This window comes from Anomaloglossus baeobatrachus, chromosome 7 (genome assembly GCF_048569485.1).
Source record: "Anomaloglossus baeobatrachus isolate aAnoBae1 chromosome 7, aAnoBae1.hap1, whole genome shotgun sequence".
NCBI lineage: Eukaryota > Metazoa > Chordata > Amphibia > Anura > Aromobatidae > Anomaloglossus > Anomaloglossus baeobatrachus.
This window is the reverse complement of record NC_134359.1, coordinates 277,379,121-277,403,392: the sequence shown is the minus strand read 5'-3', so window position 1 is coordinate 277,403,392 and position 24,272 is coordinate 277,379,121. Positions and strand designations below refer to the sequence as shown.

At 50.1% G+C, this 24,272-nt stretch overlaps 1 protein-coding gene across 1 annotated transcript; it reads left to right on the top strand.

Moving 5' to 3' along the window:
• Window positions 1-299: 299 nt before the first annotated feature.
• Window positions 300-10,362, top strand: NME4 (NME/NM23 nucleoside diphosphate kinase 4). Its single transcript, XM_075319385.1, has 5 exons — window positions 300-428; window positions 4,418-4,548; window positions 6,446-6,547; window positions 9,145-9,257; window positions 10,087-10,362. The coding sequence occupies exons 1-5, from the start codon at window positions 353-355 to the stop codon at window positions 10,205-10,207; spliced, it is 543 nt and encodes a 180-aa protein (XP_075175500.1). The 5' UTR covers window positions 300-352; the 3' UTR covers window positions 10,208-10,362.
• The last annotated feature ends 13,910 nt before the right edge of the window (window positions 10,363-24,272 follow it).

Here is a 24,272-nt window from a genome sequence, read left to right as displayed (position 1 = left end):
TAGCACTACAGCACTATAGCACCATATAGCACCACAGCACTATATAGCACCACAGCACCCCAGAAACCATCATCTGACCTCTCAGTGATATAAACAGATCCAAAGCAGCAGCCATTGTCCAAAATTGATGTCACATGTTCTACAAAGCTTCATTCATCTGCTTCTCCTGTGTGGGGCCCCTTAAGGGGCGTGGTTAATGTAGTTTAGGGGCGTTACTTTAGGGTGGAATCGGCGTGTGGGCGTGGTTACTGTGGATAAGTTCCGTGTTGTGGGCGTGTTTCTCCTCTTGCGGCCCCTCCCACCGGCTGAGAAAAGATTAGCCGGCGGGGCGAGAAGTGTGTGTCCGGCCACAATGAGCGTCATCCTCCGGAGGCTGCTGAGCGGAGGCAGAGCCGTGCGCCCGGCGCCGTGTGTGCGCTACAGCTCCGGTGAGTGGCCGCTGCGGCATCACTCGTGCTCCGTGGGGAACCTCCCGCAAACTCAAAACTTTCCTGACTTTCTCCCCTTTACTTTTGTATGAATGCAAAACACTGATGGCGACTTCTGCCGCATCGTGCAAGCGACGGGATGTGTGCACCGTGTGTAATCCTACATATATCTACAAGTGCATATCCCAATCAGTCTTTTTTTTTTATTTGTGTGTATGTAATATATATGACTTTACTGTATAGCAAACAAAGTGTATGTAAATACAATTACACACTGTTTACTATATAGTAAAATCTTAATTTTTTTTTTTTAAAGCTTCTACTATATAGTAAACAAAGTGTGTAATTGTATTTACATACATAAACACTTTAATTGTTTGCTATACAGCAAAATCTATAATATATATAATATATAGTGTGTATGTATCTATACATACACACACTTAAATAATTATATTCTTTTTTTTTGCAAAATTTTTTTTACTTAAGATTTTACCATATATAGTAAACAATTAAAGCTTGTATGTGTAAATACAATTACACACTTTAATTGTTTACTATAGTAAAATCCTAAAAAATTGATATATATATATATATATTACACAATTTTTTTAAGATTTCACTATAGTAAACAATTAAAGTGTGTGATTGTATTTACACATACAAGCTTTAATTGTTTACTATATATGGTAAAATCTTAAGTAAAAAAAATTTGCAAAAAAATAATTATTTAAAGTGTTGTATATATGTATGTATATATGTATATATGTATGTATGTATGTGTATGTATGTATATATGAAAATAATTTTATATATTTTTTTGGATCTGTACAGTATTTTTTACTGTATAGTAAAATCTAAAATAAATGGCAAATATAAGTTTGTTTAAAAAATTATAACTTTGTAAAAACCAATAAATTTTTGTATTACTTTTTATTTTTTTTTTTTAGCTTTCACTACATAGTAATAAAAAAATATTTACTATATAGTAAAATCTCTCTCCCCTCCTCCCCCAAAAAATATATTTATTTTCTTAACACTTTTTTTTTGCTATTACTTTATTTTACTATAATAGCAAAATATAAATGTATTTTAAAATTTTATAAAAAAATTAACCCTTTTTTGTTTTGCTATTACATTTTACTAATTATTATTGCTACTATATAATAGCAAAATAAAAAATAAAAAAATTTTATATTTTTTTTTTCCTCCAGAATGGATTGTACACATTGGATTACCATCAAAGTTGTATGATAGTCTCCATAGATGTGAATGGAACAAACTTGAATGAGTTCTTGCCTTGTCAATAGGCACATGAGATGTTTATCTGCAGATTATTGTGACGATCATACACAAGTTAAATCTGCAGATAATAAATATCAGAATGCAAGTGAACTTCCTGTTGCTGTGGAACCAGAAGTCCCAGCATGTTGTGACTACTACCGCTATACTGGCGTCTATGGTCTGCGCAGATGTTGGAAGACCTAGAGGCGATCTGATCTGCCATGGGCACCCCCAGGCACGGTGTGCACATGCATGCTCATCCATCATGGGTATATGTGCGCACACTGCAGGCCATTCATTAGCAGCGCCCCTGGGCTCCTTGTTAATTACTGGTGATTAGTAGCAGCTGATTGGGCAGAGACTCTCAATCCAATTATGAATGAACCACTAATTGCTTGTAGAATGAATCCTGCTGTGCCCCTTCTGAAGAATATTAACTGTTCAGAGCCAGGAAGCCAAATAGAAAGGTCATTTATGTATTTTGCAATTTAACATAGTTTGCAAGATTTCTGCTTGCTGTCAGTGAGTGGAAACCTGGGTTTTCTTTTCACAGCTGCAGTTTTAGTGTAGCTAGTTTTTGCCCTGGAAATTTCAGCCTCTTGAAGACTTTGTAAGATGTAAATGGAACGCGTGGTAGGATATGGGCAATGGTGTAACCTGAAGCCCATGGGCCCCAATCCAAAAGCTGCTACGAGGCCCCCAATTATATCAAATCTTAATTATTTCATAGAGGCCAAATGAACTTTTTGGAGATCCTTAGGCTCCTTGGTGCGATTGCAGCCCCTGCACCTATTGTAGCTCCTTGCTGCAGTCACATGAAGGCCATGGGCCAGTGGCATACTGCCAGTAGAGGCAGGACACCCCAATGCTATGGGGCCCGTGAGCTGCGGGGGCCCGGTGACAGATGCCTGCGGTGTCAGCGCCAGCACCAGGCCTCCCGCCCAGGATCGCACTTTCAAATGTATCTGCATCGCAATTAGAAATTCTGCTATGTGGCCCCATGATTTCTATGCAACCACTGGCCGGGGCTATATAGCGGCTTTGGCCAAAGATCTCATATGACACTACTACAATGCAGCTTAGTGCAAGTGAATGGGGTCACATTGCAACCTGTAAAGTACCATAAAAAATCCAACTTTTTGCAATTTGTGGTGATTTACCGGTTACAATGTGATGTCATTCACTTGGGTTGCGCCATGATGTGACATTCAGCAGCCTCGTCTGTTCCCCAGGAAAGCTGAGTGCCAGCCAACATGGCTCCTCGTCCCACCTATGTGTGGGTTCTCAAGGAAAGCTGGGTGGCAACCAACATGGCTCCTTGTCCCCCCTGTGTGTGGGTTCCCAAAGAAGCTGGGTGGCAACAAACATGGCTCCTTGTCCCCCCTGTGTGTGGGTTCTCAAGGAAAGCTGGGTGGCAACCAACATGGCTCCTTGTCCCCCCCTGTGTGTGGGTTCTCAAGGAAAGCTGGGGGTGGCAACAAACATGGCTCCTAGTCCCCCCCCCACCCCCCATGTGTGGGTTCCAAAAATAAAGCTGAGTGGCAACCAACATGGCTCCTTGTACCCCCTTGTGTGTCAGTTCAAAGAAAGCTGGGTGGCAACCAACATGGCTCCTTGTCCTCCCCCAACCCCACCCCCCTGTGTGGTTTCCCATAGAAAGCTGGGTGGCACCCAACATGGCTCCTTGTCCCCCCGTGTGTGGTTCCCCATAGGAAGCTGGGTGGCACCCAACATGGCTCCTTGTCCCCCCCACCCCCACCCTCCCCTGTGTGTGGTTTCCCATAGAAAGCTGGGTGGCACCCAACATGGCTCCTTGTCCCCCCGTGTGTGGTTCCCCATAGGAAGCTGGGTGGCACCCAACATGGCTCCTTGTCCCCCCGTGTGTGGTTCCCCATAGGAAGCTGGGTGGCAACCAACACGGCTCCTTGTCCCCCCACCCCCACATGTGGGTTCCCAAGGAAAGCTGGGTGGCAACCAACACGGTTCCTTGTCCCCCCCCGCCCCACCCCCACATGTGGGCTCCCAAGGAAAGCTGGGTGGCAACAAACATGGCTCCTCGTCCCCCCTATGTGTGGCTCTTCTCCCACTTTTCTAGGACTCCTCTGAAAAGTTCAGATACACAGCATTTCTGCACCAGAAGAGTGGGGTCAATCTCGGCCTTGAGGTCCATCCATGTGATGAGGAGCAGGGTCTTCTCGGCCCACGTCACATCTGGCCCAGTTATGGCCGGGACATGCGGTTTCCTCTGTCCTCTTCTCACTCTTCTCTCAGCACTTTCTCCTTCCCCCATACATAAGTGATCGCACTCCCTTCTCATTGACCTTTTTCCGGTGTCTGGAGGAGTCTTGCAGAAGCGAAGGATAGAAGGGGGGGGGACTACTACCCCCAGCTTCTCCCAAACAAGGGCTCAGGTTTCATTCCTCAATGTGGGCTCATCATCCCCTGATACAAGCATAAAACTATTTTTAAAGTAGTATTTTTAATAAAAAAAAATCATCCCTTTATATTCTATACTGTTAGAGCAATTCCCAAATCAGATCCTATAACACAAATATATTGGGTGGATGCGATCGCATGTTCTGTGATTGATTGGTCGTGCCTCCTCTAGTGACGTATACATAGTCTGTATATACCGATCAGGCATGACCAGTCGATCCATTATTCTTTATATAATCCATGATTGTGGACTTTGTGTTCCCCTCTAGCGGCTCCGGAGATCCATGAAAGGACGCTGATTGCCGTGAAGCCGGACGGGGTCCAACGGAGAATGGTGGGGGAGATCATCAAACGATTTGAGCAACGTGGCTTTAAGTTGGTGGGCATCAAAATTCTGCAGGTACGCCCCTCCCTCTCTGAATTACAATGGGCACGGTCATGCGCCTCCACCTATGGTGGCGCTATAGGGTATCTGTCTAAAGGGAAGCTGGGCATGTGTTATGTATGGGGAGAGTGGCGTTAGCCATTGCTTCATTCACTGACCAATCTGCCTGGAGAACAATAGGATCAGGCAGCTTGAATTAATATGCCTGATCCTTATTGTGCTGCCCTGTGCTCGGCTGAAACCAAGCCGCTCGGGTCCGGACCTTCAGTGGGTGGTTGAGGGTCTCCGGACCCGGGGGTCCTGCGGCCACTCCGACCAAAAAGGGGTTGGTGGTTTGGGGACGTAGGTGTACGGCCAGAGCCGTGTTTGAGTTTGTGACGCCACCCACGGGATGTGCTGAAGGTGTAGACACCACCGCTGCAGTTACGGGGCACTCTGGGGAGATGGTATGCAGCAAGTTGTTAACCCCTCCGTGGGCAGGGATGGTGGCCCCGGGACCCGTTGGGGGTGTTTTGGCGATGCGCGGCCGGATGGCACTGTTGTACTCAGTTATTGACACACAAGTCTCTGGTAAAACAAGTTGATGGTAGTCAGTGCCCGCAGCCGGCTGCGTCTGATTCCCCACCCGGTTCGGTGGTCTTGGCCTTTCTCATGCACAGTGTTGTGTACTTCGGCTGCCTGCGCTTCAGCGTCAGGAGTCCGCTCCCCAGCTTGGTAGATGTCGGGAGAGCCCCTTTGCCCGCAGACGCTGGCCCGTGGGATCTCTCTGCCTGTGCGGTGGCTTTCTATCCCCCTCGTTGGGCTGTTGTCTTCAGTCGGGACTAGGGTGGGAAAGGATCTATAGTCCAGACCGCAATCAGTTAATTAACTCAGTCCAGTGGGTTCTGGGCCTCGTTTTAGGGTCTGAGTACAACCCTTTGTGCTCCGGTTTCCGAGTCGGTTCCCCAGGTCGGTACTGGCGGGCCACTACCCTGTCCCGGTCCACCACGGTTCCACCGAGCAGTCTTCCCAGCTCCTCCAGGCTAAGGCCACAGTTTGCCTCCTAGCCAAGGTACCAGGGCTCCGACCCCGGCACCCGTCAGACTCCTTCACTTCACTCCACTCCTCTCTACTCAACTCCCCAACTACTGACTAATGTTTCCCACCTCAGGCTCTCTGAACTCCTGTGGGCATGGCCAACGACCTGGCTCCGCCCCCTGGTGTGTCCATAAAGTCCTGAGGGGGGTGACTAGGGTTTAAAGTTTGGCTGATGACACCTTATTGGGGAACAGGTGTAATGCGGGGGTGTCCCTGTGACTACCTGGCTAGTCCAGGGCGTCACACTTATCCCCTCTTGACATTCTGTAAAGGGAGCTTGGGAGGCCCCCATTATACACTGATCGATTTTTCTGAAATTGTTGAACGGTCTCTGGAAAAGTTGCATCTCGTTACTAAATCTTCTTTTTTTTTTTTTTTTTTCATTTTCGGAGCCCTATGTAAAATCACAGATAACACAATGTGTATATACTGCAAATTAGCTTGCAGTCCTATGTAAAGCCAGACTACACAACATATACTGCTGTATCGGTACAAAGTGTTTGCAAGGGTCTCATACAGGCCCGCACGTCCATTACTCCTTCACCCTGGGGGGTGTAACGCTTCCTGTCCAGACAACCCAGATCCTTGAAATTGTGATTCATCAATTGTCCTTTAATTATAGCAGAATGGCGGATATGGGATATCAGGGGATTTATGCTCTGAAGGAACAGCGCAATGGAAGAAAGTTTTATAAAAAAGTTTGTTGTTCGAAGGCAAAAGCCAAGGGTCCTAGTGTACCCTATAAAACTATTTGGGGGCAGGAGTAAGTTTTATTCCCATTGGAAAAGTAAAGAGTCTATGTAATGAGGTAACTTCCAAATGTTTTCTCCTTCAGGCCTCTGAGGGCATCCTGGGGAAACATTACCATGACCTACAGAAGAAGCCCTTCTATCCTGCACTCATACGTTACATGGCATCTGGACCTGTGGTAGCAATGGTGAGCCGGCACACGGATGATGTGACGTCAGGGTCCAATAGATCTGATTTTGCCTTTTCTTATGTTACATTTTTCCACCATTTCCAGAATATCCTCTCTATTCGCCCTGCCCCTCTATTCGCCCTGCCCCTCTATTCGCCCTGCCCCTCTATTCGCCCTGCCCCTCTATTCGCCCTGCCCCTCTATTCGCCCTGCCCCTCTATTCGCCCTGCCCCTCTATTCGCCCTGCCCCTCTATTCGCCCTGCCCCTCTATTCGCCCTGCCCCTCTATTCGCCCTGCCCCTCTATTCGCCCTGCCCCTCTATTCGCCCTGCCCCTCTATTCGCCCTGCCCCTCTATTCGCCCTGCCCCTCTATTCGCCCTGCCCCTCTATTCGCCCTGCCCCTCTATTCGCCCTGCCCCTCTATTCGCCCTGCCCCTCTATTCGCCCTGCCCCTCTATTCGCCCTGCCCCTCTATTCGCCCTGCCCCTCTATTCGCCCTGCCCCTCTATTCGCCCTGCCCCTCTATTCGCCCTGCCCCTCTATTCGCCCTGCCCCTCTATTCGCCCTGCCCCTCTATTCGCCCTGCCCCTCTATTCGCCCTGCCCCTCTATTCGCCCTGCCCCTCTATTCGCCCTGCCCCTCTATTCGCCCTGCCCCTCTATTCGCCCTGCCCCTCTATTCGCCCTGCCCCTCTATTCGCCCTGCCCCTCTATTCGCCCTGCCCCTCTATTCGCCCTGCCCCTCTATTCGCCCTGCCCCTCTATTCGCCCTGCCCCTCTATTCGCCCTGCCCCTCTATTCGCCCTGCCCCTCTATTCGCCCTCTCCTGGGACAGCACTGAGGATCTGACCCTGTGATACAATGTACAGTGTCAGTGTGCAGCTTGTATAACACTGTGTGTAAATTTGGTGTCCTCTAAATAAATAACTCAGCACAGCCATTAATGTCTAAACAACTGGCAACAAAAGTGAGTACACCTCTAAGTGAAAATGTCCAAATTCTGCCCAATTAGCCAGTTTTCCTCCTCCGGGGTCATGTGACTCAGTGGTACAAGGTTTCAGGTGTGAATGAGGAGCAGGGGTGTTACATTTGGGGTTATCGCTCATACACTCATGCTGGTCACTGGAGGTTCAGCATGGCTCCTCATGGCAAAGAATTCTCTGAGCATCTGAAAAAAAGAATTGTTTATCTACATAAAGATGGCCGAGGCTATAAGAAAAGAACACCTTGACACTGAGCTGCAGCACGGCGGCCAAGACCATACAGCGGATAACAAGACAGGGCTCTCCATGGCCGACCACAGAAGCTGAGTGCACATGCTCTGCGTCATATTCAGAGGTCGTCTTTTCCGAATAGATGTATGAGTGCTTTCAGCATCGCTGCAGAGGTTACAGGGGTTGGGGGGGGTCCGCCTGTCAGTGCTCAGGCCATACACTGCAGAGGTTACAGGGGTGGGGGGGGTCCGCCTGTCAGTTCTCAGGCCATACACTGCACATTGGTCTACCTAGCTATTATCCCAGAAGGGAGACGCTCAGGCCATACACTGCAGAGGTTACAGGGGTGGGGGGTCCGCCTGTCAGTTCTCAGGCCATACACTGCACATTGGTCTACCTAGCTATTATCCCAGAAGGGAGATGCTCAGGCCATACACTGCAGAGGTTACAGGGGTGGGGGGTCCGCCTGTCAGTTCTCAGGCCATACACTGCACATTGGTCTACCTAGCTATTATCCCAGAAGGGAGACGCTCAGGCCATACACTGCAGAGGTTACAGGGGTGAGGGGTCTGCCTGTCAGTGCTCAGGCCATACTCTACACATTGGTCTACCTGGCTATTATCCCAGAAGGGAGACGCTTCTAGAGATGATGATGCTCAAAGCTGCAGTTTACTGAAGAAAAGCAGACTGAGGACATGGATTACTGGAACTGTCTTGTGGTCTGAGAACAAGATATTTATTTGGTTCAGATGGTGTCAGCGAGGGAACCATGAATGCAAACATGTCCTGTGACATACTGAAGCAGAGCATGATCAGATTTCCCCCCCCCCCCTTCATATTCCAACATAATGACCCCAAACACCTCCAAGACCACCACTGCCTCACTAGCACCTTTACCCTCAGTTTCTTTAGACTGGCCACGCGTCTCCAGACGTAAATCCTATGGAGCATCTGTGGGGCCTCCTCACATGGAAGGTGGATGTTGGAGACCTTGCGCTCATCCACCAGCTCCTTGATATCATGGAGGATGGAAGAGGATCCAGCGGCTCCTGTGACCTCCAGGCCCAAGAGTTAAGGCTGTGCTCGAAAATAACTGGCCACACAAAATATTCACACTTTGAGCACAATTTGATATGATTACACCCCTAAGTGAAAATGGCCAGCAAATATTATATTTTTTTTTGCCAGCAGTTTAGACATTAGTGACTGCGTGTTTAGTTTCAGAAGAAATCGAATTTACCCTGTGATATAAGCTGTGAAGGGAAGGACGCTGTGACACTGCCTATTGTGATCAGTGGATCCCGAGTGATCAGTTGTTTGTGTTGCCTGTCATTGTTATCCAACCCCTGATTAGGAGACTGTCTATCTTATATTCATATTATTTTTAACTTTTTTTTTCAGGTTTGGGAGGGACACAACGTGGTGAGATCTTCCCGTTTGATGGTTGGGGAGACGGACTCTTCTCAGGCCAAGCCTGGTACGGTGCGTGGAGACCTTAGCGTTCATATCAGCAGGTAAATATTTGGTCAATTGTATGCAATCTATGAACCTTAAAATGTTTTAGGACACCCTGAGTAGAATACTACTCCTTGAAATCTGTATTGGGGAAAGCAGAGTCGTTGGCTTTACCTCACCTGGGGCAGATATTCGGTTTCCTGCCCCAGTCTTGCATCTAACGTGGCCTACCCTGGGTTCACATTACGTTTGATCTCCATTGGGGCTTGCGTCTGAAACCCTGGAGAATGGGATTTAGGCATATGCTGTGATGGAGCCATTGATTGTAAAGATGCAGATGGTCACCGTGTCCTATCAATCATAATTTTCAGCCATATATAAATTTTTTAAGGCAGGCTCAAAATGCAGCTGACAATGTCTAGGTGGCTGCCTCAAATAGGTGGTTAACTCTGAAAATGGTCAACAGAGGACGTGAGGATCAAATGCCATGTGAACCTGGCATGTTGGCAGTGGCTTAACTTGAGGCTTCTGTGTTCCAATGCAAAATCTCCAAAAAAGGCCCTCAACTATACAAGGTCTCTTTAACACTAGAACTACTGGACTCGTGACACCTATATAGAAATACATGGTGCAAAGTAGTCAAAATGACTACCTCAGTAGTTCTAGTGTTAAAGTATTGGTCTCCTCACATGGGCCAAAGGGACCTTCTTTGAGGCCTTCAAGGCTCCAGGCCTACCTACTGTAGTATTGAACTTACATGTTTGGTGTCCATTGGTTTGTTTGCAGTTGACATCAAAGCTTTCTATTTCTGAAGCTCTCTATTTTAGGAGTCTGGGAAAACTATAAGCAATAAACTTTTTTTTTTTTTTTTTTTTTACTTGTCTTCAGGAACATCATCCATGCCAGTGACTCTGTGGACGTGGCGGAGAAGGAGATCGGCTTGTGGTTCCATTCTGCAGAATTGATCACCTGGGAAACTAATGATCATAGTGACTTGTATCAAGTTTAGTGCTGCTCCTTGGTCCCTCAGACCTGCACAGACCCTCACGCCTTGTTGAGTGGCCCGAAAAATATTTGGAGGGTGACAAGTAAATGATGGGAATATTCCGATCCTATAGGTTTGGGACTCTTCAGGCATGGACCGCCAGTCTTGTTACTGTTCAATAAAGTGACTTTATAGAAAATGAACCACGTGCCGGCGTCCTGTTTATACCATCCGCTCCGGAGACCTTTCCAGAGGGCGAAGTATTTTTTTCCATTGCCTTCCCTCCCATGGGAATGTTGTGATCTGCGATCTTGTTCTTGTCCTCTGACTGCGAGGTGTCTGCGTTCTGTTAACTCTTCTAAAACTGAATGTAAAATTAGAGCTGCTCTTGAGGAACAGCCTTGTATATTCATGTACAAAAAAAATTAACCCTCTTGAGCAGGTGCCCCCCCTCCCCCCCCAAAGAATTTACAATTCAATAAAAGTCCTACTAGAGGGCTTGACCCATATACTGAAATACCTGCTTCACTATTGCAATAGATAGCAGGGGGGGGGGGGGGGCTTGGAATGGGTGAGTTGAATTCCCCCCCCCTCTTTTTTCCTTGTAATGTGCCTGTGCATAGGCCTCATATACAGTATGAATCCCTCTCTCCACCCCCCCTTCCCATATAGCCTCTCAATAGGAGTCCACACATGTCCTTCTATCCTTCTATATACAGTGTAAGCCTTCACATAGGTTTCTATATATGTACCGCCCCGTGCTCTGCTGCAGCCGAGCCGCTCGGATCCGGGCTCGTGTGTCTGTGGCTCGAGAGCCTCCAGACCGGGGGTCACTTCGCTCTGCATGGGGCTGGCGCTCTGAAGGGGGTTTAGGGTTACGGCTGAGGCCGTGGTTTTTGTTGTTAGAGTTCGTGACGCCACCCACGGGTTGTGGTGAATGTAGGCACCACCGCTGCTGTTTACTAGGCACCCCGGGGGAGATGTGGTGCAGCTTTGGTGTTAACCCCTCCGTGGGCAGGGGTGGTGGCCCCTGGACCAGTTTGGTGTGATGTCGGTGCTGGGCGATGCGTGGCCCGAGGGCACATTGGTACTCACTATTTTTTTTTATTTATTTTTTTTTTTTTTTAGTCAGATACTTTTTTTTTATTAAAACAGAATAACAAATCGGCATCCAAATTAAGTTTATCACATCTATTACCCCTTTAACTCCCCTACCCCGGCAGCAACACTTCTCCCCAATACTACATCCCATTTAGTACACACTTAGAATACCCTCCAACTGCAGTATAGCGTTCATCCCGACGTGCAGGATGAACTACTAGTAACACAAATAAAACAAAACACACACATCAGAGGTCTCAGACGGCTATCCCGATCCCAGACCAGTTTACTGGTCCATCACTCGTCCTATTCACATTGCAGCCAAGGAGGCCATAGCGTCTCAAACATTTTAACATTCCCCCTTCTTTCATACACTCCCTGTTCCAGCTGAAGAATACATTTCACCCTTTTAATGTACTCTCCCCTGGTCAGGGGGTCTTTTTTAATCCAGGACCTGGCGATCAGCTTTCTTGCCGCATACAGCAGCCTAGCAATGGCAATTTTCATAGTATTTTCCTTTTCCACCCCAAGCTCCTCAACATATCCCAATATGCATAGCAATGGTTCCCTGGGAAGGACACACCCATATGTTCTTCCTATCTTGTGGATAACCTTAGTCCAAAAGGAGACCAGTCTCAGACAAGACCACATCATGTGAAAAATACCTGCGTCAGATCCCTGACACCTTGCACACTCTGAATTCCTTTTAAACCCCATTTTAAACATCAGTAAGGGAGACCTATATACCCGGTGAATCACGTATAGGTGAGAGTCTGGCCGGTTCGCTCATGGAAAGTTTAGGGACATACTCTAAGATACTCTCCCACACCTCCTCCGTTATCGGCCCAACTTCCTCCTCCCATTTAGATTTAATTTTAATTGGGTATTCTAAAAGAAAGGTATGTAATATATCTTTATATGTGTCAGAAATGATCCCTTTAGTGCTTCCTCTGCCCTTACACACATACTCCAGTACCAGGGCAGTCTGTAGACTCCAGTACCAGGTCAGTCTGTAGACTCCAGTACCAGGTCAGTCTGTAGACTCCAGTACCAGGTCAGTCTGTAGACTCCAGTACCAGGTCAGTCTGTAGACTCCAGTACCAGGTCAGTCTGTAGACTCCAGTACCAGGTCAGTCTGTAGACTCCAGTACCAGGGCAGTCTGTAGACTCCAGTACCAGGGCAGTCTGTAGACTCCAGTACCAGGGCAGTCTGTAGACTCCAGTACCAGGGCAGTCTGTAGACTCCAGTACCAGGGCAGTCTGTAGACTCCAGTACCAGGGCAGTCTGTAGACTCCAGTACCAGGGCAGTCTGTAGACTCCAGTACCAGGGCAGTCTGTAGACTCCAGTACCAGGGCAGTCTGTAGACTCCAGTACCAGGGCAGTCTGTAGACTCCAGTACCAGGGCAGTCTGTAGACTCCAGTACCAGGGCAGTCTGTAGACTCCAGTACCAGGGCAGTCTGTAGACTCCAGTACCAGGGCAGTCTGTAGACTCCAGTACCAGGGCAGTCTGTAGACTCCAGTACCAGGGCAGTCTGTAGACTCCAGTACCAGGGCAGTCTGTAGACTCCAGTACCAGGGCAGTCTGTAGACTCCAGTACCAGGGCAGTCTGTAGACTCCAGTACCAGGGCAGTCTGTAGACTCCAGTACCAGGGCAGTCTGTAGACTCCAGTACCAGGGCAGTCTGTAGACTCCAGTACCAGGGCAGTCTGTAGACTCCAGTACCAGGGCAGTCTGTAGACTCCAGTACCAGGGCAGTCTGTAGACTCCAGTACCAGGGCAGTCTGTAGACTCCAGTACCAGGGCAGTCTGTAGACTCCAGTACCAGGGCAGTCTGTAGACTCCAGTACCAGGGCAGTCTGTAGACTCCAGTACCAGGGCAGTCTGTAGACTCCAGTACCAGGGCAGTCTGTAGACTCCAGTACCAGGGCAGTCTGTAGACTCCAGTACCAGGGCAGTCTGTAGACTCCAGTACCAGGGCAGTCTGTAGACTCCAGTACCAGGGCAGTCTGTAGACTCCAGTACCAGGGCAGTCTGTAGACTCCAGTACCAGGGCAGTCTGTAGACTCCAGTACCAGGGCAGTCTGTAGACTCCAGTACCAGGGCAGTCTGTAGACTCCAGTACCAGGGCAGTCTGTAGACTCCAGTACCAGGGCAGTCTGTAGACTCCAGTACCAGGGCAGTCTGTAGACTCCAGTACCAGGGCAGTCTGTAGACTCCAGTACCAGGGCAGTCTGTAGACTCCAGTACCAGGGCAGTCTGTAGACTCCAGTACCAGGGCAGTCTGTAGACTCCAGTACCAGGGCAGTCTGTAGACTCCAGTACCAGGGCAGTCTGTAGACTCCAGTACCAGGGCAGTCTGTAGACTCCAGTACCAGGGCAGTCTGTAGACTCCAGTACCAGGGCAGTCTGTAGACTCCAGTACCAGGGCAGTCTGTAGACTCCAGTACCAGGGCAGTCTGTAGACTCCAGTACCAGGGCAGTCTGTAGACTCCAGTACCAGGGCAGTCTGTAGACTCCAGTACCAGGGCAGTCTGTAGACTCCAGTACCAGGGCAGTCTGTAGACTCCAGTACCAGGGCAGTCTGTAGACTCCAGTACCAGGGCAGTCTGTAGACTCCAGTACCAGGGCAGTCTGTAGACTCCAGTACCAGGGCAGTCTGTAGACTCCAGTACCAGGGCAGTCTGTAGACTCCAGTACCAGGGCAGTCTGTAGACTCCAGTACCAGGGCAGTCTGTAGACTCCAGTACCAGGGCAGTCTGTAGACTCCAGTACCAGGGCAGTCTGTAGACTCCAGTACCAGGGCAGTCTGTAGACTCCAGTACCAGGGCAGTCTGTAGACTCCAGTACCAGGGCAGTCTGTAGACTCCAGTACCAGGGCAGTCTGTAGACTCCAGTACCAGGGCAGTCTGTAGACTCCAGTACCAGGGCAGTCTGTAGACTCCAGTACCAGGGCAGTCTGTAGACTCCAGTACCAGGGCAGTCTGTAGACTCCAGTACCAGGGCAGTCTGTAGACTCCAGTACCAGGGCAGTCTGTAGACTCCAGTACCAGGGCAGTCTGTAGACTCCAGTACCAGGGCAGTCTGTAGACTCCAGTACCAGGGCAGTCTGTAGACTCCAGTACCAGGGCAGTCTGTAGACTCCAGTACCAGGGCAGTCTGTAGACTCCAGTACCAGGGCAGTCTGTAGACTCCAGTACCAGGGCAGTCTGTAGACTCCAGTACCAGGGCAGTCTGTAGACTCCAGTACCAGGGCAGTCTGTAGACTCCAGTACCAGGGCAGTCTGTAGACTCCAGTACCAGGGCAGTCTGTAGACTCCAGTACCAGGGCAGTCTGTAGACTCCAGTACCAGGGCAGTCTGTAGACTCCAGTACCAGGGCAGTCTGTAGACTCCAGTACCAGGGCAGTCTGTAGACTCCAGTACCAGGGCAGTCTGTAGACTCCAGTACCAGGGCAGTCTGTAGACTCCAGTACCAGGGCAGTCTGTAGACTCCAGTACCAGGGCAGTCTGTAGACTCCAGTACCAGGGCAGTCTGTAGACTCCAGTACCAGGGCAGTCTGTAGACTCCAGTACCAGGGCAGTCTGTAGACTCCAGTACCAGGGCAGTCTGTAGACTCCAGTACCAGGGCAGTCTGTAGACTCCAGTACCAGGGCAGTCTGTAGACTCCAGTACCAGGGCAGTCTGTAGACTCCAGTACCAGGGCAGTCTGTAGACTCCAGTACCAGGGCAGTCTGTAGACTCCAGTACCAGGGCAGTCTGTAGACTCCAGTACCAGGGCAGTCTGTAGACTCCAGTACCAGGGCAGTCTGTAGACTCCAGTACCAGGGCAGTCTGTAGACTCCAGTACCAGGGCAGTCTGTAGACTCCAGTACCAGGGCAGTCTGTAGACTCCAGTACCAGGGCAGTCTGTAGACTCCAGTACCAGGGCAGTCTGTAGACTCCAGTACCAGGGCAGTCTGTAGACTCCAGTACCAGGGCAGTCTGTAGACTCCAGTACCAGGGCAGTCTGTAGACTCCAGTACCAGGGCAGTCTGTAGACTCCAGTACCAGGGCAGTCTGTAGACTCCAGTACCAGGGCAGTCTGTAGACTCCAGTACCAGGGCAGTCTGTAGACTCCAGTACCAGGGCAGTCTGTAGACTCCAGTACCAGGGCAGTCTGTAGACTCCAGTACCAGGGCAGTCTGGAGACTCCAGTACCAGGGCAGTCTGGAGACTCCAGTACCAGGGCAGTCTGGAGACTCCAGTACCAGGGCAGTCTGGAGACTCCAGTACCAGGGCAGTCTGGAGACTCCAGTACCAGGGCAGTCTGGAGACTCCAGTACCAGGGCAGTCTGGAGACTCCAGTACCAGGGCAGTCTGGAGACTCCAGTACCAGGGCAGTCTGGAGACTCCAGTACCAGGGCAGTCTGGAGACTCCAGTACCAGGGCAGTCTGGAGACTCCAGTACCAGGGCAGTCTGGAGACTCCAGTACCAGGGCAGTCTGGAGACTCCAGTACCAGGGCAGTCTGGAGACTCCAGTACCAGGGCAGTCTGGAGACTCCAGTACCAGGGCAGTCTGGAGACTCCAGTACCAGGGCAGTCTGGAGACTCCAGTACCAGGGCAGTCTGGAGACTCCAGTACCAGGGCAGTCTGGAGACTCCAGTACCAGGGCAGTCTGGAGACTCCAGTACCAGGGCAGTCTGGAGACTCCAGTACCAGGGCAGTCTGGAGACTCCAGTACCAGGGCAGTCTGGAGACTCCAGTACCAGGGCAGTCTGGAGACTCCAGTACCAGGGCAGTCTGGAGACTCCAGTACCAGGGCAGTCTGGAGACTCCAGTACCAGGGCAGTCTGGAGACTCCAGTACCAGGGCAGTCTGGAGACTCCAGTACCAGGGCAGTCTGGAGACTCCAGTACCAGGGCAGTCTGGAGACTCCAGTACCAGGGCAGTCTGGAGACTCCAGTACCAGGGCAGTCTGGAGACTCCAGTACCAGGGCAGTCTGGAGACTCCAGTACCAGGGCAGTCTGGAGACTCCAGTACCAGGGCAGTCTGGAGACTCCAGTACCAGGGCAGTCTGGAGACTCCAGTACCAGGGCAGTCTGGAGACTCCAGTACCAGGGCAGTCTGGAGACTCCAGTACCAGGGCAGTCTGGAGACTCCAGTACCAGGGCAGTCTGGAGACTCCAGTACCAGGGCAGTCTGGAGACTCCAGTACCAGGGCAGTCTGGAGACTCCAGTACCAGGGCAGTCTGGAGACTCCAGTACCAGGGCAGTCTGGAGACTCCAGTACCAGGGCAGTCTGGAGACTCCAGTACCAGGGCAGTCTGGAGACTCCAGTACCAGGGCAGTCTGGAGACTCCAGTACCAGGGCAGTCTGGAGACTCCAGTACCAGGGCAGTCTGGAGACTCCAGTACCAGGGCAGTCTGGAGACTCCAGTACCAGGGCAGTCTGGAGACTCCAGTACCAGGGCAGTCTGGAGACTCCAGTACCAGGGCAGTCTGGAGACTCCAGTACCAGGGCAGTCTGGAGACTCCAGTACCAGGGCAGTCTGGAGACTCCAGTACCAGGGCAGTCTGGAGACTCCAGTACCAGGGCAGTCTGGAGACTCCAGTACCAGGGCAGTCTGGAGACTCCAGTACCAGGGCAGTCTGGAGACTCCAGTACCAGGGCAGTCTGGAGACTCCAGTACCAGGGCAGTCTGGAGACTCCAGTACCAGGGCAGTCTGGAGACTCCAGTACCAGGGCAGTCTGGAGACTCCAGTACCAGGGCAGTCTGGAGACTCCAGTACCAGGGCAGTCTGGAGACTCCAGTACCAGGGCAGTCTGGAGACTCCAGTACCAGGGCAGTCTGGATGGCCGCACTTCGTTTAGCCGCTTGGGCTGCAATCGCATGTTTTAATTGACTGTAGTGGAGCCAGCCGGACGCCGGCAACTGAAACTCACTCTGTAACTGCGGGAACGATTTCACAATTCCCCGTCCAATACCTGATGCATGTATATTACACCCTTGCGTCTCCACTCCTCAATATTCCCCATTTTCCGAATCTCCGGAGATTACGGTTATCCCAGATAGGTGTAAACTTGGTTAACTGGGTCACCCCTCTCACCCTTTTCAGCCTATCCCAGGTCTTGTTTATAAGTGCCATTGTAGGAGACGTTCCACCCAAGACCCCCTCCGCACCATCCTCTAGTCCCATTACCAATGGACTTCTGCCCACTATTTATTCCAGCACTTCTTTAATGCCCCCATCTTTCTCTCGATCAGACCAGCCCCTGAGGTGTTGACATTGCGCCGCCATATAATAAAATTCCGGATTTGGGATTGCTAGACACCCCTCTCATCTTTCGGCCTTTGTAAAGTCTCTAATTGCACCCTAGGCTGCTTTTTTTTTTTTTTTTTTTTTTTTTTACCCCACACCAAGTCCCTAAACAGCGAGTTTATCCCTTTAAATCTTTTCTTTGAAATACAAACAGGGGCATTGTGCAGTATGTATGAGTTTAGGCATTACTACCATCTTTAGTAAATTAACCCTTCCAACAACTGACAAATGTAGCTTGTTCCAGGCATCCACTTTGGCTCTCAATTTTTTAAGGAGAGGCCATAAGTTCACCTGTATGTATTTTTCTACTGGCAGAGATATCTGGATACCTAGATATTTAAATTCGTCCACATTCTTCAATTTGTTAGCCCCAGTATCTTCATTTGTCCAGGTTACTTCCCCATCCACTTTAAAGAGGCTCGATTTAGACCAATTAATGGTCTGTCCCGAAACTTCTCCAAATTTCTCTTATCTGCATGGCATGATCCAATGAGGCTGACGGATCCCCCAAGAAAAGTAATAAATCGTCAGCATAAAGAGCTATTTTCTCCTGTGGTACTCACTATTAAAAGATGAACAGAGTCTCTGGTAAACCAAAAAGCTGGTGGTCGGTGCCCGCAGCCAGCTGCGTCTGGTCCCCCAATCGGGTTGGTGGTCTATGCCTTTTCTCCTGCACCTTCTTAGTATTCAGACACCCGTGCTTCAGCTATGGGAGTCCCGCTCCCCAGCGTTGTCGGGAGAGCCCATTTGCCCGCAGATGCTGGCCCGTGGGATCTCTAAGCCTGGGTGGTGGCGTTTATCACTCTCAGTGGGCTTTTGTCGTCTTTCGGGACTTGGGTGGGAAAGGACCTAGAGTCCAAACCTCAATCAGTTAATTAACGGGGTCCGGTAGTTTCGGGACCGCGTTTCAGGGTCTGAGTACCCCCACTTGTGCTCCCGGTTTCCGGTCGCCTTCGTGATTCGGTTCCGGTGGGCCACAACCCTGTCCCGGTCCCTTACGGTTCCACCTGGCCGTCTTCCCGGCTCCTGCAGGCTGAGGCTACGGTCTGCCTCCTACCCAGAGGTGACTGGGCTCCGACCCAGACACCTGGAGTTAGACTGCGGCAGACTTGGCACAGGTCTGCCTCTGCACTTGAACTTCACTCCACTTCACCTCCTGAACTTATCTAAACTGGTTTTTCCTGCCTCAGGACCTGTGAACTCCTCGGTGGGTGTGGCCAACCACCTGGCTCCACCCCCTGGTGTGAACATCAACTCCTCAGTGAGGTGACTAGGGTTTTAAAGGTTGGTTTTACCCTTTTTTGGGGACAGGTGTTTGTGCAAGGGCCTACCTGTGACTACCTGGCTAGTCCAGGGCGTCACATATACAGTGTGAGCCTCCACATAGGCCTCAATATACAGTGTGAGCCTCCACATAGGCTTCAATATACAGTGTGAGCCTCCACATAGGCTTCAATATACAGTATGAGTCTTCACAGAGCTTTCTTCATGCATGCAATTGTCCTCCATACACCTGAAAAACAAACCCACACCACACTCTCCTCGCTCCCATTCCCCTGACCCTCTGCTCAGGTCTCCGGTGCACTGATGCTTCGCACCGCACATGCGAAGATCTGACGACATCACGTCTGCTGTGCCTGATTGGTAGAAGACGGAACCAGAACCACCTCTTACATGTATTCACTGTTGTCTGTATTCTGAGGATGCAGATAGCGGTGACATCAGAAAACAAGCGGTGGTAGACTGGCGGTGGGGAGAGCGAGGTGTGGCTCAGGGGTCATTGGTTTTAGCCATTTGGCTGTCTTGGTCTGCGGGCTGGACTGGAACATCCAAAGGATTGTTGGCCCAGCTCTGGAGTATAGTGAAAATCATGACTTCCGATGATGCCTATCTTACAAAGAAGAACCAAGACGGTGCCATATGGACCCTGCGATTGTGTTGTATGGGTGTTGTAAATGGCCTCCTGTTCTTAACGTCAATCAAATTGTGACAGCGGCAGAGATTTCAGTAACTTGAAAGACAGAAGACTGACAGCCGCAGAAACGCTCCTTCTTGAGATAGCCTTCAGTCATAAAAAAAAAAAAATGCACCAAACTTATGAGCCTCTTGCTCCGATAATTGTGTGGTTACGATAAGACACCATACATGAAATAAATGTGGCTCAATGTTTTACTAAATCTATCAGTCGCTGTGGAAAGAGAAACCTTTTAGTGCACGGTCTACACCAATAAAATTAGTGCAATGTGCTGCATTTGTTGTAGAATATTTATAATCCATATTTATTTCATGGGGGGGCTTTTTTTTGGTCTGATATCTTAGCCTTTTATGTGAAAGGGGCATGCATCTTTTGGCATGGAGCCCATAATTGCATGTTATGCACCTGATACTCATCTCTTCTAGGATTACACAGTGACGTTGGCCTCCCTGTTATGTAGTGATGCTGCTCACATGAGTCCCGGGTGCTATATATAATTTTATATATATATATATATATATATATATAGAAACAGTACAAGCGGCTTCCTGAGTTGCTCCTGCTTTGTCGACCTATTGCTCTAGAAATATAAAAGCAGCCTTGTTGGTGTCTCGTGAAGCAAATATCTCATTGTAGCTGAAATGTTATGCACATCCTCACCAGTCTGCCCTGTATACAAACAGGTCTTATGGATGCCCCATATAGATGGGCAAGTGTTGTTGCTTTTAAGTGCAGTAATACTCAACACAAAACAACCCTCCGATCTGGTTATCCCCTATGCCTACCATGCAAACTCTTGTACCAAGTTGTCCCATATCTGTACTAGTAAGGGTATGTGCCCAGGGATACCCAGAACCGGGCCAAGGGGTTGCTTCTGGAAAGGGGATCACAGTGTCGTGACCCGGTCTGTGCTCCCTGGTTCCACAATAAAAAGGGGGATTATGTTCGTGACACCACCCGTGGAATGTGATCAGAGATGACCACCGCTGCTGCAGAACCTCCGGGGTGGATGGAAGGCAGCTTGAGATAGGACGGCTCCCCACGGGTAGAGCCTTTTCCCCGGGGCAGTTTGATAGTCTATGGGGGGAGTGCAGGACACGAGCACAATAAACAGGCAGACTCATGGTTTTGCAGTTTTTTTGTCCTTTACTGATGATGGTATTCAGCAGAGTACTGTCCACGGAGTCTGTGAGGGTTTCAGGGTTTCTCCCACCCAGCCGGGCCGTTTTGGCTTCCTTGCCTGCACTGTGTGTCTGTGGCCCTGCTGCTGTGTGAACTAGGCAGCCGGCTCTGCTCTGCTCCTAGGTACCGACCTGACAGGCAACTCGAGTCCTTCCTTGTATGTTCCTGGACTCTGCGTTTGTTGCGGTGTCTGTGGTACAGATAGAGAATGTAGAATCCTCACTTCTCTGGTGTTAACTGTACAGTATGTAACCTGCAGTCTCGGATCCAGCATCCGTTCTGTGTGCTCCACTGGGGTGAGCTCTGCAATGCTCTGCCTCCCAGGAATGTTCCTCTGTGTAATCTGTCTCCTTTCCTCAGGCCCTTAGCTTAGGCCTGGAATTGGTCAGTGGATCCTGAGGTGAGCTAAAGCCAGCTTCCAACCTGCATACCCTGTACTAGTAAGGGTATGTGCCCACTATCAGGACCTGCTGCGTCCTGGACGCAAGTGCTCCTTGTAGGAGACTGCAGCAGGTTGTGCCCACAATCAGGATATGGCCCGCTCCGGTCTTTCTGTGTAGAACACAAATTGACATGCTGTGGCTCGGGAAGCCGCACTATAAGCCCAGTGGGCATGGAATTACTAGAAATGTCATCCTCTGTGCTTCTACTGTACAATGCAGCGTTTCAGACGAAGCAAAAACACGCTGCGTCCACAACGCTGTGAACCCTGATCCTGGTGCATGTACCCTAAGCGTCCTGCTTATTTATGATGTAGAGAGACGTGAGGACCACCTGCATCGCTATCCTTTGATCTCCCATAGTTTAGAAGCAGAGTTGTCGCCATATTACCTTCATTAAAAAAAGTGTGAAATTGGCAGCGCAAAGTTTCAGGTCGTCTAAAGAAGACATTGCCACCACCTTTCAGCTGAAGTCTGACCTCTTGAGGTTTCTAAACAATCTGGGAGGGTTGGCCAAGAAGATTGGGGCTGGAGCTACACAGCAATATTGACCACAACACAGGTTGTGTGAACAAAGATCATTGTATGCCGCCGTTACATTGTAAGGGTACGTGCCCATGATCAGGGTTCACAGCATTTTGGATGCAGTGTGTTTCAGCTGCGTCCAAAACGCTGTGTTGTACAGTACAAGCACAGTGGATGGGATTTATAGAAATCCCATGCCCACTGTGGGAGTACGGCCCGCAGCATTAACTGACATGCGGTGCGGCTTTCTGAGCCACAGTATGTCAATTCTTTGCTGCAGAGATGCCAGTGTTCTCCACAGGAAAACCACAGCGAGAGACCGCAGAGCCCTGAACCCTGATCGTGGGCACGAACAGCTGCGGTCTCCTGCGGAGGAGACTCACGGCCGGGAATGGGGAGGACATGCTGCGTCCAGGACACAGCGGGTCCTGATCGTGGGCAAATACCCTAAGCCCCAGTGAATGGAGTTGCATTGCAACCCACAAAGTGCTATGACCAAGACAAGCAAGTTGCAAAGAACTCTTAGAAACCAGATGGATTTGGGACCCCCAGTCATTTCTACTATGCCGTGACTAGTCGGTCCTCTCCGTATGTTTTCTCTCCTCTGGAACCGGTGTCACTGGCAGCTCCTGGATATATCACGCATACACGCACTTTGTTCACTAACATTGAAGCTCCGTAGCCAAGTGTACGTGTCTTAGCTTCAGAGAGGCATACTGCGCAGGATCAGAAGTGCAGAAGCTGTTGTTTCGGAGGGCAGTGTGCCTCTCTGAAGCCGGGATACATACACCGTGCTACAGATGGTCAATGTGAGTGAACAAAGCTGCGCTCATGCGCTAAATTTCCAGGTGCTGGTGGTGACGTTGGCTGGGGGAAATTATGTTATCATGTGCACAGGGGTGTAATAATTTGGAAAGAGGGACAAATAGTTGTGGGAAACTTGACTAGTCTCAGATATAATTAGCATTGGAACAGCGGAGGTTATAAATCTTTTTTTCATACATTTATTTTATAAATCTTTTTTTCAAACATTGATTTTAGTAAATAGCAATATACTTGTTGCCTTGGAGTAACCCTCGACTTTGCTCCATCCAAGCCCTCTTCACCTTATGCCGACTACATCTCAAAAAATATCTCCCAGATTCGTGCATTCCTTAACCAAGAATCAGCAAAAACACTAGTGCATGCCCTCATCATCTCCCGCCTAGACTATTGCAACCTCCTCCTCTATGGCCTCCCTTCCAACACTTTCAACCCTCCAATCTGTTTTAAACTCTGCGGCCCATTTAATCCACCTCTCTCCCCGCTATTCCCCGGCCTCTCCTCTCTGCCAATCACTTCACTGTCTTCCCATTGCCCAAAGACTCCAGTTCAAAGCACTAACCATGACCTACAAAGCCATCCACAACCTGTCTCCTCCATAGATCTGTGACCTAGTCTCCCGGTACTTACCTGCATGCAACCTCCAATCCTCACAAGATCTCCTTCTCCACTCCTCTCTTATCTCCTCCTCCCACAATCGCATACAAGATTTCTCCCGTGCATCCCCCATAATCTGGAGCTCTCTACCCCAACACTTCAGACTCTCAGCTACCGAGGAAAGCTTCAAAAGGAACCTGAAGACCCACCTCTTCTGACAAGCCTACAACCTGCTGTAACCCTTAGTCCAGTACACCCCTGCACTATGCCCTGTAGACTGTGAGCTCTCGCGGGCAGGGTCCTCTCTCCTCCTCGTGGGCAGGGTCCTCTCTCTTTGCGGGAAGGGTCTTCTCCTCCTCGTGTGAAGGGTCCTCATTCCTCTTCGCGGGCAGGGTCCTCTCTCCTCTTCATGGACAGAGTCCTCTCTCCTCCTTGGGGGCAGGGTCCTCTCTCCTCCTCGGGGGGCAGGGTCCTCTCTCCTCCTCGGGGGCAGGGTCCTCACTCCTCTTCGCGGTCAGGGTCCGCACTCCTCTTTGCGGGCAGGGTCCTTTCTCCTCATCATGGGCAGGATCCTCTCTCCTCTTCGTGGGCAGGGTCCTCTTTCCTCTTAATGGGTAGGGTCCTCTCTCCTCATCATGGGCAGGGTCCTCTCTCCTCATCACGGGCAGGGTCCTCTCTCCTCCTCGCGGGCAGGGTCCTCTCTCCTCATCATGGGCAGGGTCCTCTCTCCTCATCATGGGCAGGGTCCTCTCTCCTCCTCGGGGGCAGGGTCCTCTCTCCTCCTCGGGGGCAGGGTCCTCTCTCCTCCTCGGGGGCAGGGTCCTCTCTCCTCCGCACAGGCAGGGTCCTCTCTCCTCTTCACGGGCAGGGTCCTCTCTCCTCCTGTACCTGTCTGTGCATTGCATTGTTCATGATTGTTGTACTTGTTTTTATGTATACTCTTTTCACTTGTAAAGTGACATGAAATAAATTGCGCTATAATAATGATAATAATAATTTATACAGGGCGGGTTAGGTAGGACATTTTGACGTACAGATGTGGATGCTGCTGGGTTGGAAGGCATGGGGGACCTGACTGGTTACCGGACAACTGCAGACCACCCTCCCCCTTTCCCCCTCCACCAAGACGCATAAGCACTT

What these genes read in the sequence shown, in the direction of transcription:
- NME4 (XM_075319385.1), top strand. Translation starts at nt 353, where the DNA reads ATGAGCGTCATCCTCCGGAGGCTGCTGAGCGGAGGCAGAGCCGTGCGC. An exon ending in GTGTGTGCGCTACAGCTCCG is followed by an intron (nt 429 to 4,417) that starts GTGAGTGGCCGC and finishes GTTCCCCTCTAG; the next exon opens with CGGCTCCGGAGATCCATGAA. An exon ending in CTTAGCGTTCATATCAGCAG is followed by an intron (nt 9,258 to 10,086) that starts GTAAATATTTGG and finishes ACTTGTCTTCAG; the next exon opens with GAACATCATCCATGCCAGTG.